The sequence below is a fragment of the Rhopalosiphum padi genome, chromosome 2 (genome assembly GCF_020882245.1).
Source record: "Rhopalosiphum padi isolate XX-2018 chromosome 2, ASM2088224v1, whole genome shotgun sequence".
Lineage (NCBI taxonomy): Eukaryota > Metazoa > Arthropoda > Insecta > Hemiptera > Aphididae > Rhopalosiphum > Rhopalosiphum padi.
The window spans coordinates 48,699,521-48,714,579 of record NC_083598.1 but is presented as its reverse complement, the minus strand read 5'-3'; the positions used below and the strand labels follow the sequence as shown (position 1 = coordinate 48,714,579).

Genomic DNA, 15,059 nt, shown 5'->3' with positions numbered 1-15,059 from the left:
TTTGGAGTTTGCGATTGTGTGAGTTGTATATGTATAATATACAAAGGTTAACAATAAGCTATCTACGGGTCATTCGTTTAGTCTGTGTGTGCGGACCAAATAATATAATACATTATAATTGTTATATATTGGACGGAATGAAAAAAAAAATGTACGATATACCGTCTATGAATAATAAATTGTTGTAAATTAAAAAAAAAAAAACAACATCACAGTTGTAACGTGCATTTGAATTTTTAATACACAGACAATGTTCTACAATAAATTATATAGATCATATTGTTATTATCAATAAAAAAAAACACTTCGGACGATAAATCTTGATGTTCTTTTGTACTCGGAATCTATCAGCTGCTGATTGAAGGTGACGACGTCTAGAGTGGTAAAAACTCTAAACTCTGAAAACAAACAAAACATAAAAACACGTTAATAATGGTCGACATAATATTATGGTAATAATTACAGACGACGGAAGAAGTCGTATCCATTATGAGCATAGAAAATCGTTTTAAACAAGACAGTGTGCCAAGTCTGCTGACCCCAAATTTTCCCTACGAATTTTGATTTATAGAATTTATATGATAATAATAAATTTAAATACTTATATTTGTTTATCCTATTAAAGAGATGTGTCCTCTAAATTTATTTTTTCATAGGAAAACCACCGTATTTTACTGTAAACTGTTTAGCAGATTGTTTGATTTTGTTAATTGTTGATGTATAGGTACAAATAAATATTTGTACATATTGTTTCTGAATTATTGAATTTTGTGTACTAAGTATAATAGATCCTAATCATATATGATAAAAGGTTAAAAAATATTATGAACATTTGAAAATTACAGCAACAATATCTATTTTAGTATTTTATAATAATTATTGTAAAAATGTTCAAAATATAATAACTAGAAACTAGAAATAATACATATATTTTATATTTATTGTAAGACTGTTATTAAGTTAATAACTCAAAAACTAATTGTTCAAACTTCAAATTTTGATTTTAGATTTAGATGCATATTACTTTCATCTAAAAAAGTTACGTTCTCGCCAAGTCTGTTCTACCACAATACACTACTTAAATTACATAAAATATACCTTAATATTTTAAAGTATTTTTTTTATTAAATTTATTTACAAATACCAAAAATCAAAATTTGATTAAATAATAAAAGTCGAGGTACTTAAATGTTATGTATATAATATAATATTATATAGCGTACCGTCAATCTGATTTGTCGTTTTATCACGACGATGCGTATTATAATAATATACATTATGATTTTATCGAAATCACACGTGTCACAGATTAGCGATAAAACCGTAAATAAGAACGGTCATAACAATTTTGGCGAAAGTCTTATAAGCACAACGTTTTACATCTTTGGACTGGCGCGCCGTGCCTAATTGGCCGCGGGTATAGTGTTGATATTAATGGCCCAGAATGTGGCAACTATCATTAACCCGAGTCGCGCACAATATTAATCGACGTCAGGTGTTAAGACAAAAAATAGTCATGGAATCTCTACTCAATAAATCAAGTGTCACGCTGCATGCTACACAGAATGATTCACCAAACATGCGCACCTATTTTTTTTCTTCAATAATGCAGTTATTCAAAATCTTATTTTCGTAAATTATTGTAAATAATATACTTTAAAATCATAATATTTTAAAATCTTTAAAATCTTTTGTAATGGGTACCTAGTAAATTTCCTGTGAAGATACCAACAAACATCTATTTTTTTCAAATGCATTCCATCTTTTGTACACTATAAATTATATAATTGATGATTTTTTAATGAAAATTTTATCGTACCTATTAAAATTAAATTTTTAATAAGTGTTGAGTAGTTTTTGAGTTATTTAACTTTGTGTATTAAGCATAATATATCCATGATAATAGGGTTGGAAGATATTATGGGCTATGGTTATTAGAAAAATTAAGTAAATATAAATCTTTCAACATTTATCTTATAATTTTTTTTTTTAAATGGTCCAAGTAAAATAAATATTAGATATAATATGACATTTAATTTTTATTTTTGTACAAATATCTTTTAAGGAATACAATTCTTATCATATAAGTACATTTTAATATCTGAGAAATTATTAGTTTAAACCTTCAATAATAGGCACATCAAAATTATGTACCAAAATTTACAGAAGAGAAAGAGGTTTCTCGTTTGAAAAAAAACAGAAGTTTATGCATTACACTCGTTCGGTATTACAAAAATTGTCAATCATTTTAAAATATGCGGTCATTAAGTAAATACAAAAATTCAAAAATTCAATAAATTCATTACTGGAAAAAAACATTGTGGCGAGTATTATGCTGTGTGAATCGCCCTCTGATATACTGACCAGTGACCAGAGATAAATGATTTAATATATCAATGTATTCAGTATACATAAGTTATTATTTCAAAGTTTTAGTTCTGTACGTGATATTTATCTTCATAAAGTTATCTCGATCATGATGTTCTAACATTATTTAGACGTATTCTGCACTGGTGGGTTAAAAAGTATTGCGGTTTGTGTATCAAAAATATCTGTTGCGAATTTATTAGGTACACGTTTTCCGGCATATAGGTACATATGTTATTATTTTTAGTCGTGTCGATTCGTTTTTAATTCTAAAAAAAAATCGTTTAAAAAATAAATACTTGGTCGCACGAATGTAATAATTCGTAATGATACTAATGAACGATTTAAAAAAAAACAATAAAATAATGATTGATTTTCAATTACGCAATTGCCTCTGTGAATAAGTAATATCGTAAAAATGTATTATTGATAACCATATTGCCGTGACTAATGAACACACAATTTCCGTGGATTTACAATTATTTAAAAACCAATAACTAACTAGGTGTCTAGGTAAATTTTAAAAAGAGTCAATAAAAAATTGCATGCGTTAAGTTATAATATTAATAGTATTTATTTTTCTTAAATCATAGTTGTACCCGCAGATTGATTTCAAAATCAAAATATATTTATCATAATTATTCAAAATACGATTTTAAGTGAATTATTCCGTCATATTATCAGAAAAATATATGGTTTTTGTTGGTAGTTATTAAAAGCCTGGTAACTAAATACAAATCAAAGCTAAGTTTTTTATATTTTTTACTTTATAATAAATGTGTAATTACTTAAAATATTACTACTAGTGAGAAATAAGAAGGAATAATTTATTGTATATATTAAAAAAAATAATTAGTTATTATTTATAAAAAATGTAATGTTACATAATCGCTACACGTGTGACTCCAGTTGTAATTAAAACAAATTAATTTACTTAATTTTAATTATAAATGTTAACTGAGTTAATTTAATATTTTCTCAGTATTAATATATTATTGTACTATTAAAATGTATAGTTATGTATAGGTAAACTTGACTAATTTAAGTTAAACTGTTCATCAACTTACTCATATTTGGTAGTTCCCTGACATGTTTAGATAAACTATTGTGAAAATTAAAAATTACCACATCAAAGTACTATAGTAAACACTTTTAAACTTAATTTTTGATCTTCACAGTTGTTCAGTTTACCCGAAAAATAGTGAACGATCAAAGTTTATAAAAAAAATGATTGTATTTATAGATCAAGCTATGTCACTAAGATTCACTTATAAATTAGATAATATTTATGATTAATTAAATGTTTATTAGTGTTAATTTTGTTTTGTTTTTTAATTCACTGTAATAAATTGAGATACTTCGTTAAAATGTATGAGTATGACTTTTATATGTCAACAATTTGTTACATCTATGTGTATCGTAAAAATAAAATATCACGAACATTAGTTAAAAAAATTATATTATTATATTCGAATAAAAGTATATTAAGATGAAAATTGTCATATTTCATTGTGACTTTAATATATTATGCTACCATTTACCAAATAAATTATAATATAATTACAAGAATATTGTTCAATCATTATACCTAAAATAATATCTTAACCAGATTTTAAAATATTTCTATAAGAGCTTTTTTTTTCTTATTAAATTATTTAAAATAAGCACACTTTTCGTCAATACGTATAATGTACGAAAACAATATAATTTTATATAAATTGTACCATAATTATAGTCAAGCACGTTGATTGTTAGTTAAGCAATTATTATTGTGTAATATTTTTTACTCACTTTGGGATCAACGCGGTACGCACACTTTATAAAGTTGTACGAAGACTGGCAGATTTCTGTATCCTTGTCTAAAATCAAGCAAATTTTTTTAAAATTAGCTATCAATTAGTCAAAATAATAAGTAGAGAGATTATTATTATACGATATTTACCTGTTCCGATACACTGTTCAATGGCTGGTAATAAAATTTCGAGTACATTTGGTGGTGCCAACATCGTCATCTTGTCTTTGAACATTTTTTTATCAAGTATTCCCTTTGGATTGATCTAAATTTATTTAAATGAAATGTTATTTTTATTATTTATTTTGTGGCTATTGTATCAAACGTATTTATTTCTTGACACGTTTCCGTATTTTCAATTACGTTTTTTTGTCAAACAAATAATAGGCAATTCACCAAGCATTTACTGGTTTTGCAGTTTTCAAATATATTAATTAAAGTCCAAATTTTCAAATACTTGTATATTTTTTTAGTATCTAAGGATTATCATATGGAATTACTGTAATTTCTATTTTATTTCAACGCAATTACTCAACAAATACAAGGAATATTATCTTGACGATATTATTTTTTTTTCTAACGAAAATCACCCCTTTCTTTTGTAAATTATTAAATAGATAGTTCTTTTTTAATTTTGATGTTTCTATAATTATAAATTAAAATTTATTAAACTATCATTTGAGTTATTAAAGTGTATATATCTACTAAGAATAAAGTCCTTAATAAAAGTATAAATTAGATGAAATATTTTATCTATATATACTACTTATACAGTTGTACCTACTTATTATCCGCAGACATTTAAAAATTTATAATATTAATTAGGTAGGACAGGTAGGTACTATCGTCTTTAAAATACCTACTCGTTTAAATTTCAATTTATTATTGTTATTAGAAACCTATTATTAATATTATTTCAAATGTATATTATATGCTTAATATTAAAGGTAGGTACAATGAAAACCGTTGTTTTTGTATTTTTTTTTAAAAGAAGTTTATATATAATAATAACATGACACAAGTCGGCCATTAACGATATGAGCAATCTTAAAATATTCTGTTCACCGAGTGCATTTAAAGCATTCAAAAATCAGAATTTTAATAAATTCATTATTGCAAGAAAATCTATGGGCAAGCATGATCGGTGAATCACTCTGTATTATTGCAATGAAATGTTGTTAGTCGCGAATTCAAAACTCAAGCACAAGAACGTTATATCTATCATTTGATTATGACCGCAGATAGCTAGTTGTATATAATATAGCATACATCATAATATTAAACAAAATAAACTAATTAAAACTACAGCGCCAAAGTCCATTCATTTTCTGACTTGGAACGCTGCATTACATTATATATACATATATGTATTAAATATATGTATATCTTGTTGTATGGAATCTACTACACATGTACTATATAATACTACTCTGTCTAACCACATATTATGTTTAAAATTAGTAGGCAAAAGTTTGATAGCACATTAGTGATTTCTTAGCTTTGTGTCCTGTTATAATATTATTACTTTCATAAATTATTATTATTATGACCATAAATTAATACACATATTTTATAATTAAGACAATTTTTCAAAATAATAATAATTAAATATTATTATCATAATAACTTGTGTCTTATCTTAGTATTTTTTAAATTATTGAACACTATACTTATAGATAATATTATAGTATGAGTTATAATTTATAATTTATTAAAATAGGAAAAAAGTAATTGAATAAACAATGATATTATACCTATTACATTTTTAGTAATATTCAGTTGTCGAAAGGTATAAATCGTTGAATAAAACTATTATTATATCGTCGTTATAGGACAAACAATATTATGTTTTCTAATCCAAGAAGATTAAATAATTCTTATTTATAGTATTCAAACAATAGAATTTATATAATATAAAAGAAACATTTAATAATAATGTTACAACAATCAAACAAATAATAAAATACGGACACGGGCATGTGTGGTTGTACAATAAAAATGTATATTAATACTTTATATTTACATGACAGTATAATATAATGTTATTGGAATTGAATGTATTCTAATCTGTATTAAAAAATAGATAGATATTATACTGAAAAAATATAACTCATAGGTATTGTTTTCTTAATGTATTTTGTAATATAATTATGTTTACAGAATCCGTATAGAGTTATTCAGTGTAAACAGTTGCCATAGAAAATATTTATACCTAGTCAAATATTATGAACAAAACAAGTGGGTAAATATTGTCTCAATCGAGTTTCTAATAATCCTTTGTATTTGTTTGGGTTATTTAATTGAAATAAAATAGCAATTATCGTAATTCCATAAGAGGATATCATAAAGAATTTTTCTCCGTCAAAACATAATAATATGTTGATGAATTGGTTTATTATTTTAATCAAGAATATGTGCAATTTCAGTATAAAATTACCTAACATGAAAATTGAAGTACTTATCTGTAGATCTTTATCTAGTTTCTAGATTCTAAGGTTTAAAATGTTTAAATTTTAATCTTAAATATCTACTGTACCAAAAGCTCAAGCTAAAAATTGATAATAATTTAATGTCTCGTGCTAGATAATATTGTAATTTGTTATCGACATTTTTTGTAATAGTCAATAGGTCAATTGATGTTTTTTTTCTCTAAAATCATTCTCAACTGTTATTCGGACCAACAGGAATGAGCATGGTTTTACTGAATATAATTTGTTAACTGTGTAACAATCAATAATAATATAGGACGCGGGACAATTTGAAGATCATTTTAATAGTATTTACAACCGTTCAAATTTTTAATTTTTAATTTTTCGGAATAGTTATTAAAATTGCCTATATACAACTCCTTACAAAATGTTTGTGGAGAAATCCTCAAAAAAATAAAAATTGTATTAATCGATGCATTGTGTGCATCACGAATATAGCGAATTTACTAAATAGTACAATTAGTATAATAGTTTTTTAGAAAAAAAAATAGAGTCATAAACTATATCTACTATAGTAAAATATAGGTATACCAATATACAGTGTATTATAATACACATTATGATTATACTTATAATAATATAATAAACCGGTACTTACCATTTGCATAGTTTTGAAATTACAGGCAAAGTAACACTAAAACAATAATGAAAATCATCAACATTATATTATTATTATTATTATTATTACATAAAACACATTTAAATGTTAAATTAATGAGTTGTGAGTCGTTCTATAGGTTCGTTTAATAATAAATGTTAAAGAAATTAAAAATATAGTTACTTTTATGTTGTTGTTGTTCTCGGGAAATATTCCTTTCTTGATGTCAGTAAATACGTCTGTGAATTATTAACCATCACATGTAACATTAGATCGGTTTGAATACATTAAAAATTACATTCGAAATAATTATAATTATAAATATCTTACCCTCTCCAACTGAATGTTTCTTGGAGCATACGTTTTTCAACATCTGTTGTGTTTTTTTAATTGCCGCTTCGCTCAAGTACTATAAGAGTCAAAATATTGAAAACAGATTAAGTACAATAATATTTTAATCATATTAAATGATGCATTTATTGTTTACTTAAGTGTTTTATTATAAAAACATTATGATATTATAAATTTATTTAATAAGGCACCTCCCTATATAGGAGCAGGGCATAACGATTTATACTTGTAATACTGTATATTTTGTTTGCGGGGCAGACGTACAATATAATAACGAAACTCTGTATTATCCTGTATTACCGTTATAAATATACGAATATCGTATATTACAATTTCTATCTTTTAGTCGACAATTGTACGCGAGTTACAACGATAATAATAATAATAACAATAATCAGGCGCACAGGGTAGAGCGACCATTTTACATTTGGTCTTACGATGGATAGGTATTATTATTATTTTAACGAATACACAAAATACGAAATTGTTTTTTCCGGTTCACGTCCCTACAAAGCTATCGTATTATATTTAGATTAATAACGTTTATTTCGTCGAATCATCGTGCAATAACTGAACAGTTGAATTGTACACCAAAGCATTAATATTTTATTCAGGTGTTAATGTGTTATAGATAATAAATATTTTACCGTAGTTATTACCTAGCTATAGCAAATCGGCAGTGGCCGAGTGGCCCACCGGAGTGGGCCGAACCGCCGAACAACCGATAATTTTTCTGATTGCCATGCGAGTTTAAGTAAATAATGGACTGTCGTTCGGTTCTATATAAAAAATATTTTTTCGTCAATAAAAATTAAAAATTATAATTACTATGGTTTATATAATCAAACAGCAAAATAAAAAAAAAGATACTATAATAAACTGTATTACAAACTTATTTATTATAGTTTATTTTTATATCAAAATATTTATTATAACATTTATAACCATAATATTGCAGAGAAGTGAAATTCCGAAAAAAAGTATTGTCAAAATACTGATTTTTCAACAAATTCGATTTTTAGCATCTTTTCTTCTAAAACTAATAAAAGTTAACTGAAACTCAATAAATATGATTTATGATGAATTAAAGTGATTTAAAAAAAAAAAAAGTATTATTCGTTTTGAAGTGTATAAACCCTATTTTTTGATATTTATTTAGATTTACATCAATAATATTATCCTATTTTATGTATTGTGTGAAAATATTATGTTTTGAAAACATTTAAACGTATTCCAAAATATAAACTTTTTCAAAACAAAAATATTGGTTTATAAACTTTATTCCTTTTACTGTTTTTCTAAGCACATAAATATTATACATAATCATTATATTTTACAATTACGGTTTTCGAAAGTATCTATGTTTGTATTTATATTGCATTGAAAAATATTAATATTATGAAATATGAAGAATTTAAAACTATACAAATATTCAAAATAAATTAAACGAATTGCATTTTACTTTAGAAAAATAAATAATCATGTTCTAAACATAAATATAACAATGGCGCGATTGTCGCAGTAAAAATTCATTATTTTTTCAATAAAAAGAAACCATTTTTGAAATTGACAAGTGATTTTGAACTTATAATGATTTTTTAAACTAGGTATTTAATAATAAGATACAACCGTTCACACAATATACGTATTCAACTACTACCAAGTACCAAAGACTTTATCGTAAATATTGTCGGCAACGAGTTTACAAAAATAAATAAAATATGATGTTGAATATTATAAAATATACCTACGATCATATTATATTATATCTCGGAATGAAAAGTGTAATTTTAAATGGTGAAATGTGCATCGAAACGTTTCAAAAACGCATACAAAATATAGTTCGTGTATAATAATATACCTATCATCATTGTTGTTATATTATATTCACGACAGAATGCTCCGACAATTTCCGTATTCCGGTGTTTGAATTTTCTTGAACATGTCGCGAACCACAACGGTCGAAGGGTAGCGTGAAAATCTTTCAAAACTCGTGATGTTTTTAGCTAGTCGGTATAAATTTAAATGTGGAAATAACGAAACGTATGTCATGTATACTCACAGCGTCGCTATCCTTCAGAACGGTTGCTGCTATGACGGCGAGCAAAACAGTCGCTGGTAACATATTCATTTTTTTTTTTCGGAGCGACCACTTCAGCTGTGTTCCTTTTCTATTTGAACTGCACCTGCGTGTAAACTATTATAAATATCGTTGTTTATTGAAATTTATAGAGTGATATCCGCGACCTTCGGACGGTCCGTATAGATATATTATAATATATATATGTATATATATATATCAGTTATTACAAAAATTACAAGCTATGTATTGTGTTATTAATAACTATAATATTAATATTATATGTACTGCACGATTACTATTATACGAGTACATTATGCGGAGCACCCGAATATAATGACGAGTTATACGATCAAATGACACGTTTTATGTCAGATAGTTTGGTCACTCGACCGCACAATACGCATATAATTATTAGTTATAGTACCCACTTTACATTAAGTATTATATAATTATCTAATATAGCAATATACTGACCGTATAACCGATTCTATAATCGAAACTTATACTCGGATGCATGCGACGCGTAAATATTGAGGATGGCAAAAAACACAGATAAATCACACATGATATATATAAATCTGTCTTGATTCGATAAATCCGTTTAAACAAAAACGTTCATCAGACAATATGATACGCCTAAACAGTCAGATTAATTCGAAAATCGATCGCATAAAAATCGGGAGTCCGAGTTGTTCAATATTGTATATTATTATCCATCATGATTCACACACTAAAAACTGAGACTCCTGGACTAGTTGATGAATAATATTTTAAATTCGATAACAGGAAAATGAATAACACTATAATTATTAGTTGACTTCTTTTAACTCATTTAATTTTAAGTCTCTTAAATACTAACAATTTTAATTACAAACTTATCCTATTATCATTATATGGTTTATTATTACTGTGCTAATTTGTATACAGATTGTGTGTTTCAAATAAAAGAAAAATAATTCCAAAATTTAGAATGCATCATCACATTATCTTCAATCTTTAACATTGGAAGTTTTTCTTCTTGTACAACTATATTTGATGCTTGAATGGTTTAAAAGTTGGAAATTTCTAGTACTTTTCAGTAATATTAACGCAACACAAGTTTATTACAAAATCAATTTCATTTTTGTATGTAGGTATGCTAAATATAACATTTTAAAGCTTTTTAACTAGCCAACAAATGTTATCAAAAATTAAATATTACAAACGTCTATACAAGACTTAAAATTAGTTTAGTAGACAATTTCATAGAAAACTATGACTTATAAGTTATAATGAAATGTCGTTTCGACGATTAAAATTGTTAGTTAACCAAATAACACAAATTATTTAAGGAAAAATCATTATATTACGAATATACAATGTTGTAAAAACTTTATAATAATAGCTCATATTAAATTTGAGAAATCTTATGATAAAAAATTAAACATTATACGCATTAAAATTAAAAATAGATAATGTTTTTTTAACCAAAAAATAATTTGAAAATTATTATTTACATTTTAACAAAAAACGAAAGACAATTAAGGCTATTTTGTAATATAGTTAAAAATAATACAATAAAATCATAAAATGTTGTAAAACCTAATCAGCCAACATCAACGATATATTATTGTATAATATTATATACCTACTATAATATTCATATTATAGTTCTAGTGTCCAATACAATATTATAATATAAATTTACTTATAAAATCTTTACCTAAACAATTAATTTCAAACTATATAAGTTATAATAAAATTGTCTTACCTATTTTTTTACTGCAACGGATCACCAACATATTTTTTGACTCAATTCATTACTTGAGAATAGAACTGAGTTGGACAATACGTTTGTGTTAACCGTGTTAAACTGAAAACAAATCGCAGATGCGTTTTAATGATGTTACTCATTATTTAAAAAATGTTATCTTGTATGTGTCTTAATTTATATGTCACGTTAGATGATAATTATTTAATTATATTTCTATCTTCTTAAATGTTGGCCATTGAAACATATTATTTTCATAAATGCATATTATAACGCATAGGTAATATTATTATAATTCAATTGCACAACATTTAATTCTAAAATAAATATTTTGTTTTTCTAAATCATAATATTATTTTAATTATTATTTATATAGTAAAAAAAAAATTAAAATTAAAAACAACCATTCGAAATGTATTAGTCATTATCGATTAGTAATATTGAGATTACAATAAGTACCGTGATGTGAATACTTACTGTTTTTACTTTGACAATGTCGTCATCCTCTATATAAATGGACACAAAAATTGTTATTTTATTCTAATAGTAAACAATATAATCGCTTTATTGTAGTTCACTCTTATTCATTATTGTAATATTGACGGTAATATAAAAAGTTTAGAGACATTAAAAAAAAAATTTTAAAATAAATTTAATGTCAAAAGGTTTTACTAAAAAACAATTGAAGACGATGTATTGATTATGTATATAAAAATATAACGAATACAGAATTCATTAAATATATGTTTAATTATAGGTCCAATAAAAATAAAATTAATTTAAGTGATTTGTATGGTTGAAAGCGGCGATTGTAAACTGCGCCCAAGATACAGGTAAACACAAAATCACCCATGTAAACTGCGCCCGAGTTTTTATCAAGTGTAAAAAGGTGACATGTAAACTGCGCCCGGGTAAAATTACAGGTAAAATATTTAATTCGTCACAAATTTATAATATGAATAATAAAAAATGAGATATAATTAAAAAAATTAAAATAATTTTAAATATTACAAATAATAGGTAACGCCATATTGTTATAACATATTAGGAATTAAAAATATATATAGTTTTAAAAAAATAAAATAATTATTAATATTACAAATAATTACGTCATATTTTATAACATATTAGTTGGAATTAAAAATGAAATATAATTTAAAAAATTAAAATAATTATAAATATTACAAACAATAACATATGGTGGATACATATTTATCAATTGAAATTTGATTACTATTATATTTATTGATTAATTTTTCTAAATTTTCACGTTTTTTTTTGGTTTTAGAGTTTTGGAATTTAAACGGTTCATTTATACTATTTAATTTAATATATACTTCTAATTGAATTTCTTTTAATTTTTCTATAAAAATGAAAATATTTGGATGAGTTGTATAAAAGCTGGAATTAAAGTGAGAATGAAAAGACTCGCATGCATTTGTGGTTAAAGTTGGCTCTGCTGATGCTTGAGCCCATACTTCAGGTGGATACTGAGCTTCTTCACTTATATATATGTCTACCAAATAATCCGCAAATCGTGTCACTCTTTCGTCATCAGGCTTTGATTTCATTAAATAATTAAAATTTATTTATTTATTTATTTATTTCATTAAATAATTTTTAAGCATTTTTCGCGCTGCGACATGAATTGTTCAGCCATCGTGACTTTACTGATTAAAATGAATACGATAGGTACAGTAACTAGCAGAACTATACCGGAAGTAGTGATAACCATCAGTTGTCAGTTTTAGTATTACTGCAATATAGATATTCGATAACGTGTTGGTATTTCTTGACGAAAATAAAATTTCTATAATATACTTGTAAAAGTACACAATCGTCAAACATAAAGCCTTAATAAGTCAAAATTTAATAAGTTTATAAGTCGGGCGCAGTTTACACTATACCTTTTTAACATAGATAAAAATTCGGGCGCAGTTTACACTATACCTTTTTAACGTAGATAAAATTTCGGGCGCAGTTTACAAAAAAAAAGATCATTTGGGCGCAGTTTACGTATGCCCGTTGAAAGAATGTCTTTTTTCAAATGTTAGTTCAATAAAAACATTCTAGGCCTGTTTTTTATACTATCATAATATGATGACATTAATTATAGGTTAGTTTTCTCTTTTGAGCAATCATTATATTTTATTATGTATATTAATGGTCGTATCAATCTTATATTAATCAATTAACTACTATAACGTTGAATTATTATATCACTATGCTATTGAATAGGTAAACAATAATAATAGGTAAATTAAATTGTATTAAAAAATTGCAAATATAATTATTATATTCGTCCACCTTGTATGTCCATTGAGGCATTGGACATTTCTGAATGGTTTCATGTTTAGAATGGATTATCTAAAAAAGTCTAAATTGGATGAATTATTGTAACCTATTTTAATCAAAAATGTACACGAATTATTATACATTAAAATTACATAATGTTATAGCCGTATAGGTAGGTACAATTTTGTGTAACAACTGACAACAAATTCAATAATTAGATTAGTCATAAATATTTGTATTAAACGGTTCACATTACATAATGTTTGATATAATTTATACAATTGTGTGCCTATATTATGTATAATTGTCTATTGAATAATAATTAATAAAATAATTGGTACTTGATGACAACAGCCATCATGATTTGTAATGGTTATGTTAATGTGTTGGAACTAAATAGCAAATAATAGGTACTTAAACATCTTATGTTCAATGTCATAATTGAGGTGAATTTGAAGCAACTCAACGCATAATGTAATAATAATATGAAGGAATAATGGATCAATGTCACTGCGAAAATTATTTTTAAAATCAATTCAATGAAGATTAAAGCCTGTAATATATAAATAATAAGTGTGCATTTTTTATGCTCTCAATAGCTTAAGGCTTCAATTTAATGCTGAAAAAAAAAAGATTAAAAATTTAAAAAAAAACTGTGGACTTTGAATAATTGTGTTTGATAATATAATTTAATTATTATTAAATAAATATTAATATTATTGTATATATTATACCTATATATAAAAAAATATTTATTAAACATAAAATATAATATAACAGTATAATATAAGTATTTAATATTTTTTGTTTTTATTTTTTTTTAATATAAAAACATATTGATCCGTATGAATTAATAAAATTGACATCCATTTATTAATATGATAAACACTAGAAGTATTATTTTAAAACCAGATTACGAGTCACGACATACGCTGTTCCCATAATAAAAAAATAAAAAAATACCTAGTTCTATAATTTAATAACTACTTATAAAGCAATTTTTAAAAAAAATATTTTTAGTTATTGGTAAAAACATTATTTAAAAACTGAAAAAATTCTTAAGACTGTGTACTTAAAACAGTTAAAATACATTAAAATTATAGTATGGAAAACACCATATCAGACAATCGGAAAAAAAATTCGTGAAATATTTATTAAATGTGTGCTACTTATAAAAAATATTTTTAAAACTACCCACATGTATAAAAAAATGTTATACCATAATATAATTATGTAGATAAATTAAATAAAAGTTTATTTTTTTTTCTTTCATAGCCATAATAAATCATTATATGCTAAATTTCTGTATCTGTATATAGTTAAGTTCGAAAAAG

At 24.6% G+C, this 15,059-nt stretch overlaps 1 protein-coding gene across 2 annotated transcripts; it reads right to left on the bottom strand.

Moving 5' to 3' along the window:
* Positions 1 to 215: 215 nt before the first annotated feature.
* Positions 216 to 11,580, bottom strand: LOC132921449 (general odorant-binding protein 72-like). Of its 2 annotated transcripts, none has more exons than XM_060984487.1 (8): positions 11,431 to 11,580; positions 9,660 to 9,783; positions 7,577 to 7,655; positions 7,430 to 7,485; positions 7,247 to 7,282; positions 4,310 to 4,424; positions 4,159 to 4,226; positions 216 to 398 (listed from the first exon to the last, which is right to left on the bottom strand). In XM_060984487.1, the coding sequence occupies exons 2-8, from the start codon at positions 9,726 to 9,728 to the stop codon at positions 375 to 377; spliced, it is 447 nt and encodes a 148-aa protein (XP_060840470.1). In that variant the 5' UTR covers positions 9,729 to 9,783; positions 11,431 to 11,580; the 3' UTR covers positions 216 to 374. The 2 variants fall into 2 exon arrangements, with proteins under 2 accessions (XP_060840470.1, XP_060840471.1); XM_060984488.1 differs by having other exon boundaries at positions 9,660 to 9,794; positions 11,431 to 11,568.
* Between the last annotated feature and the right edge of the window lie 3,479 nt (positions 11,581 to 15,059).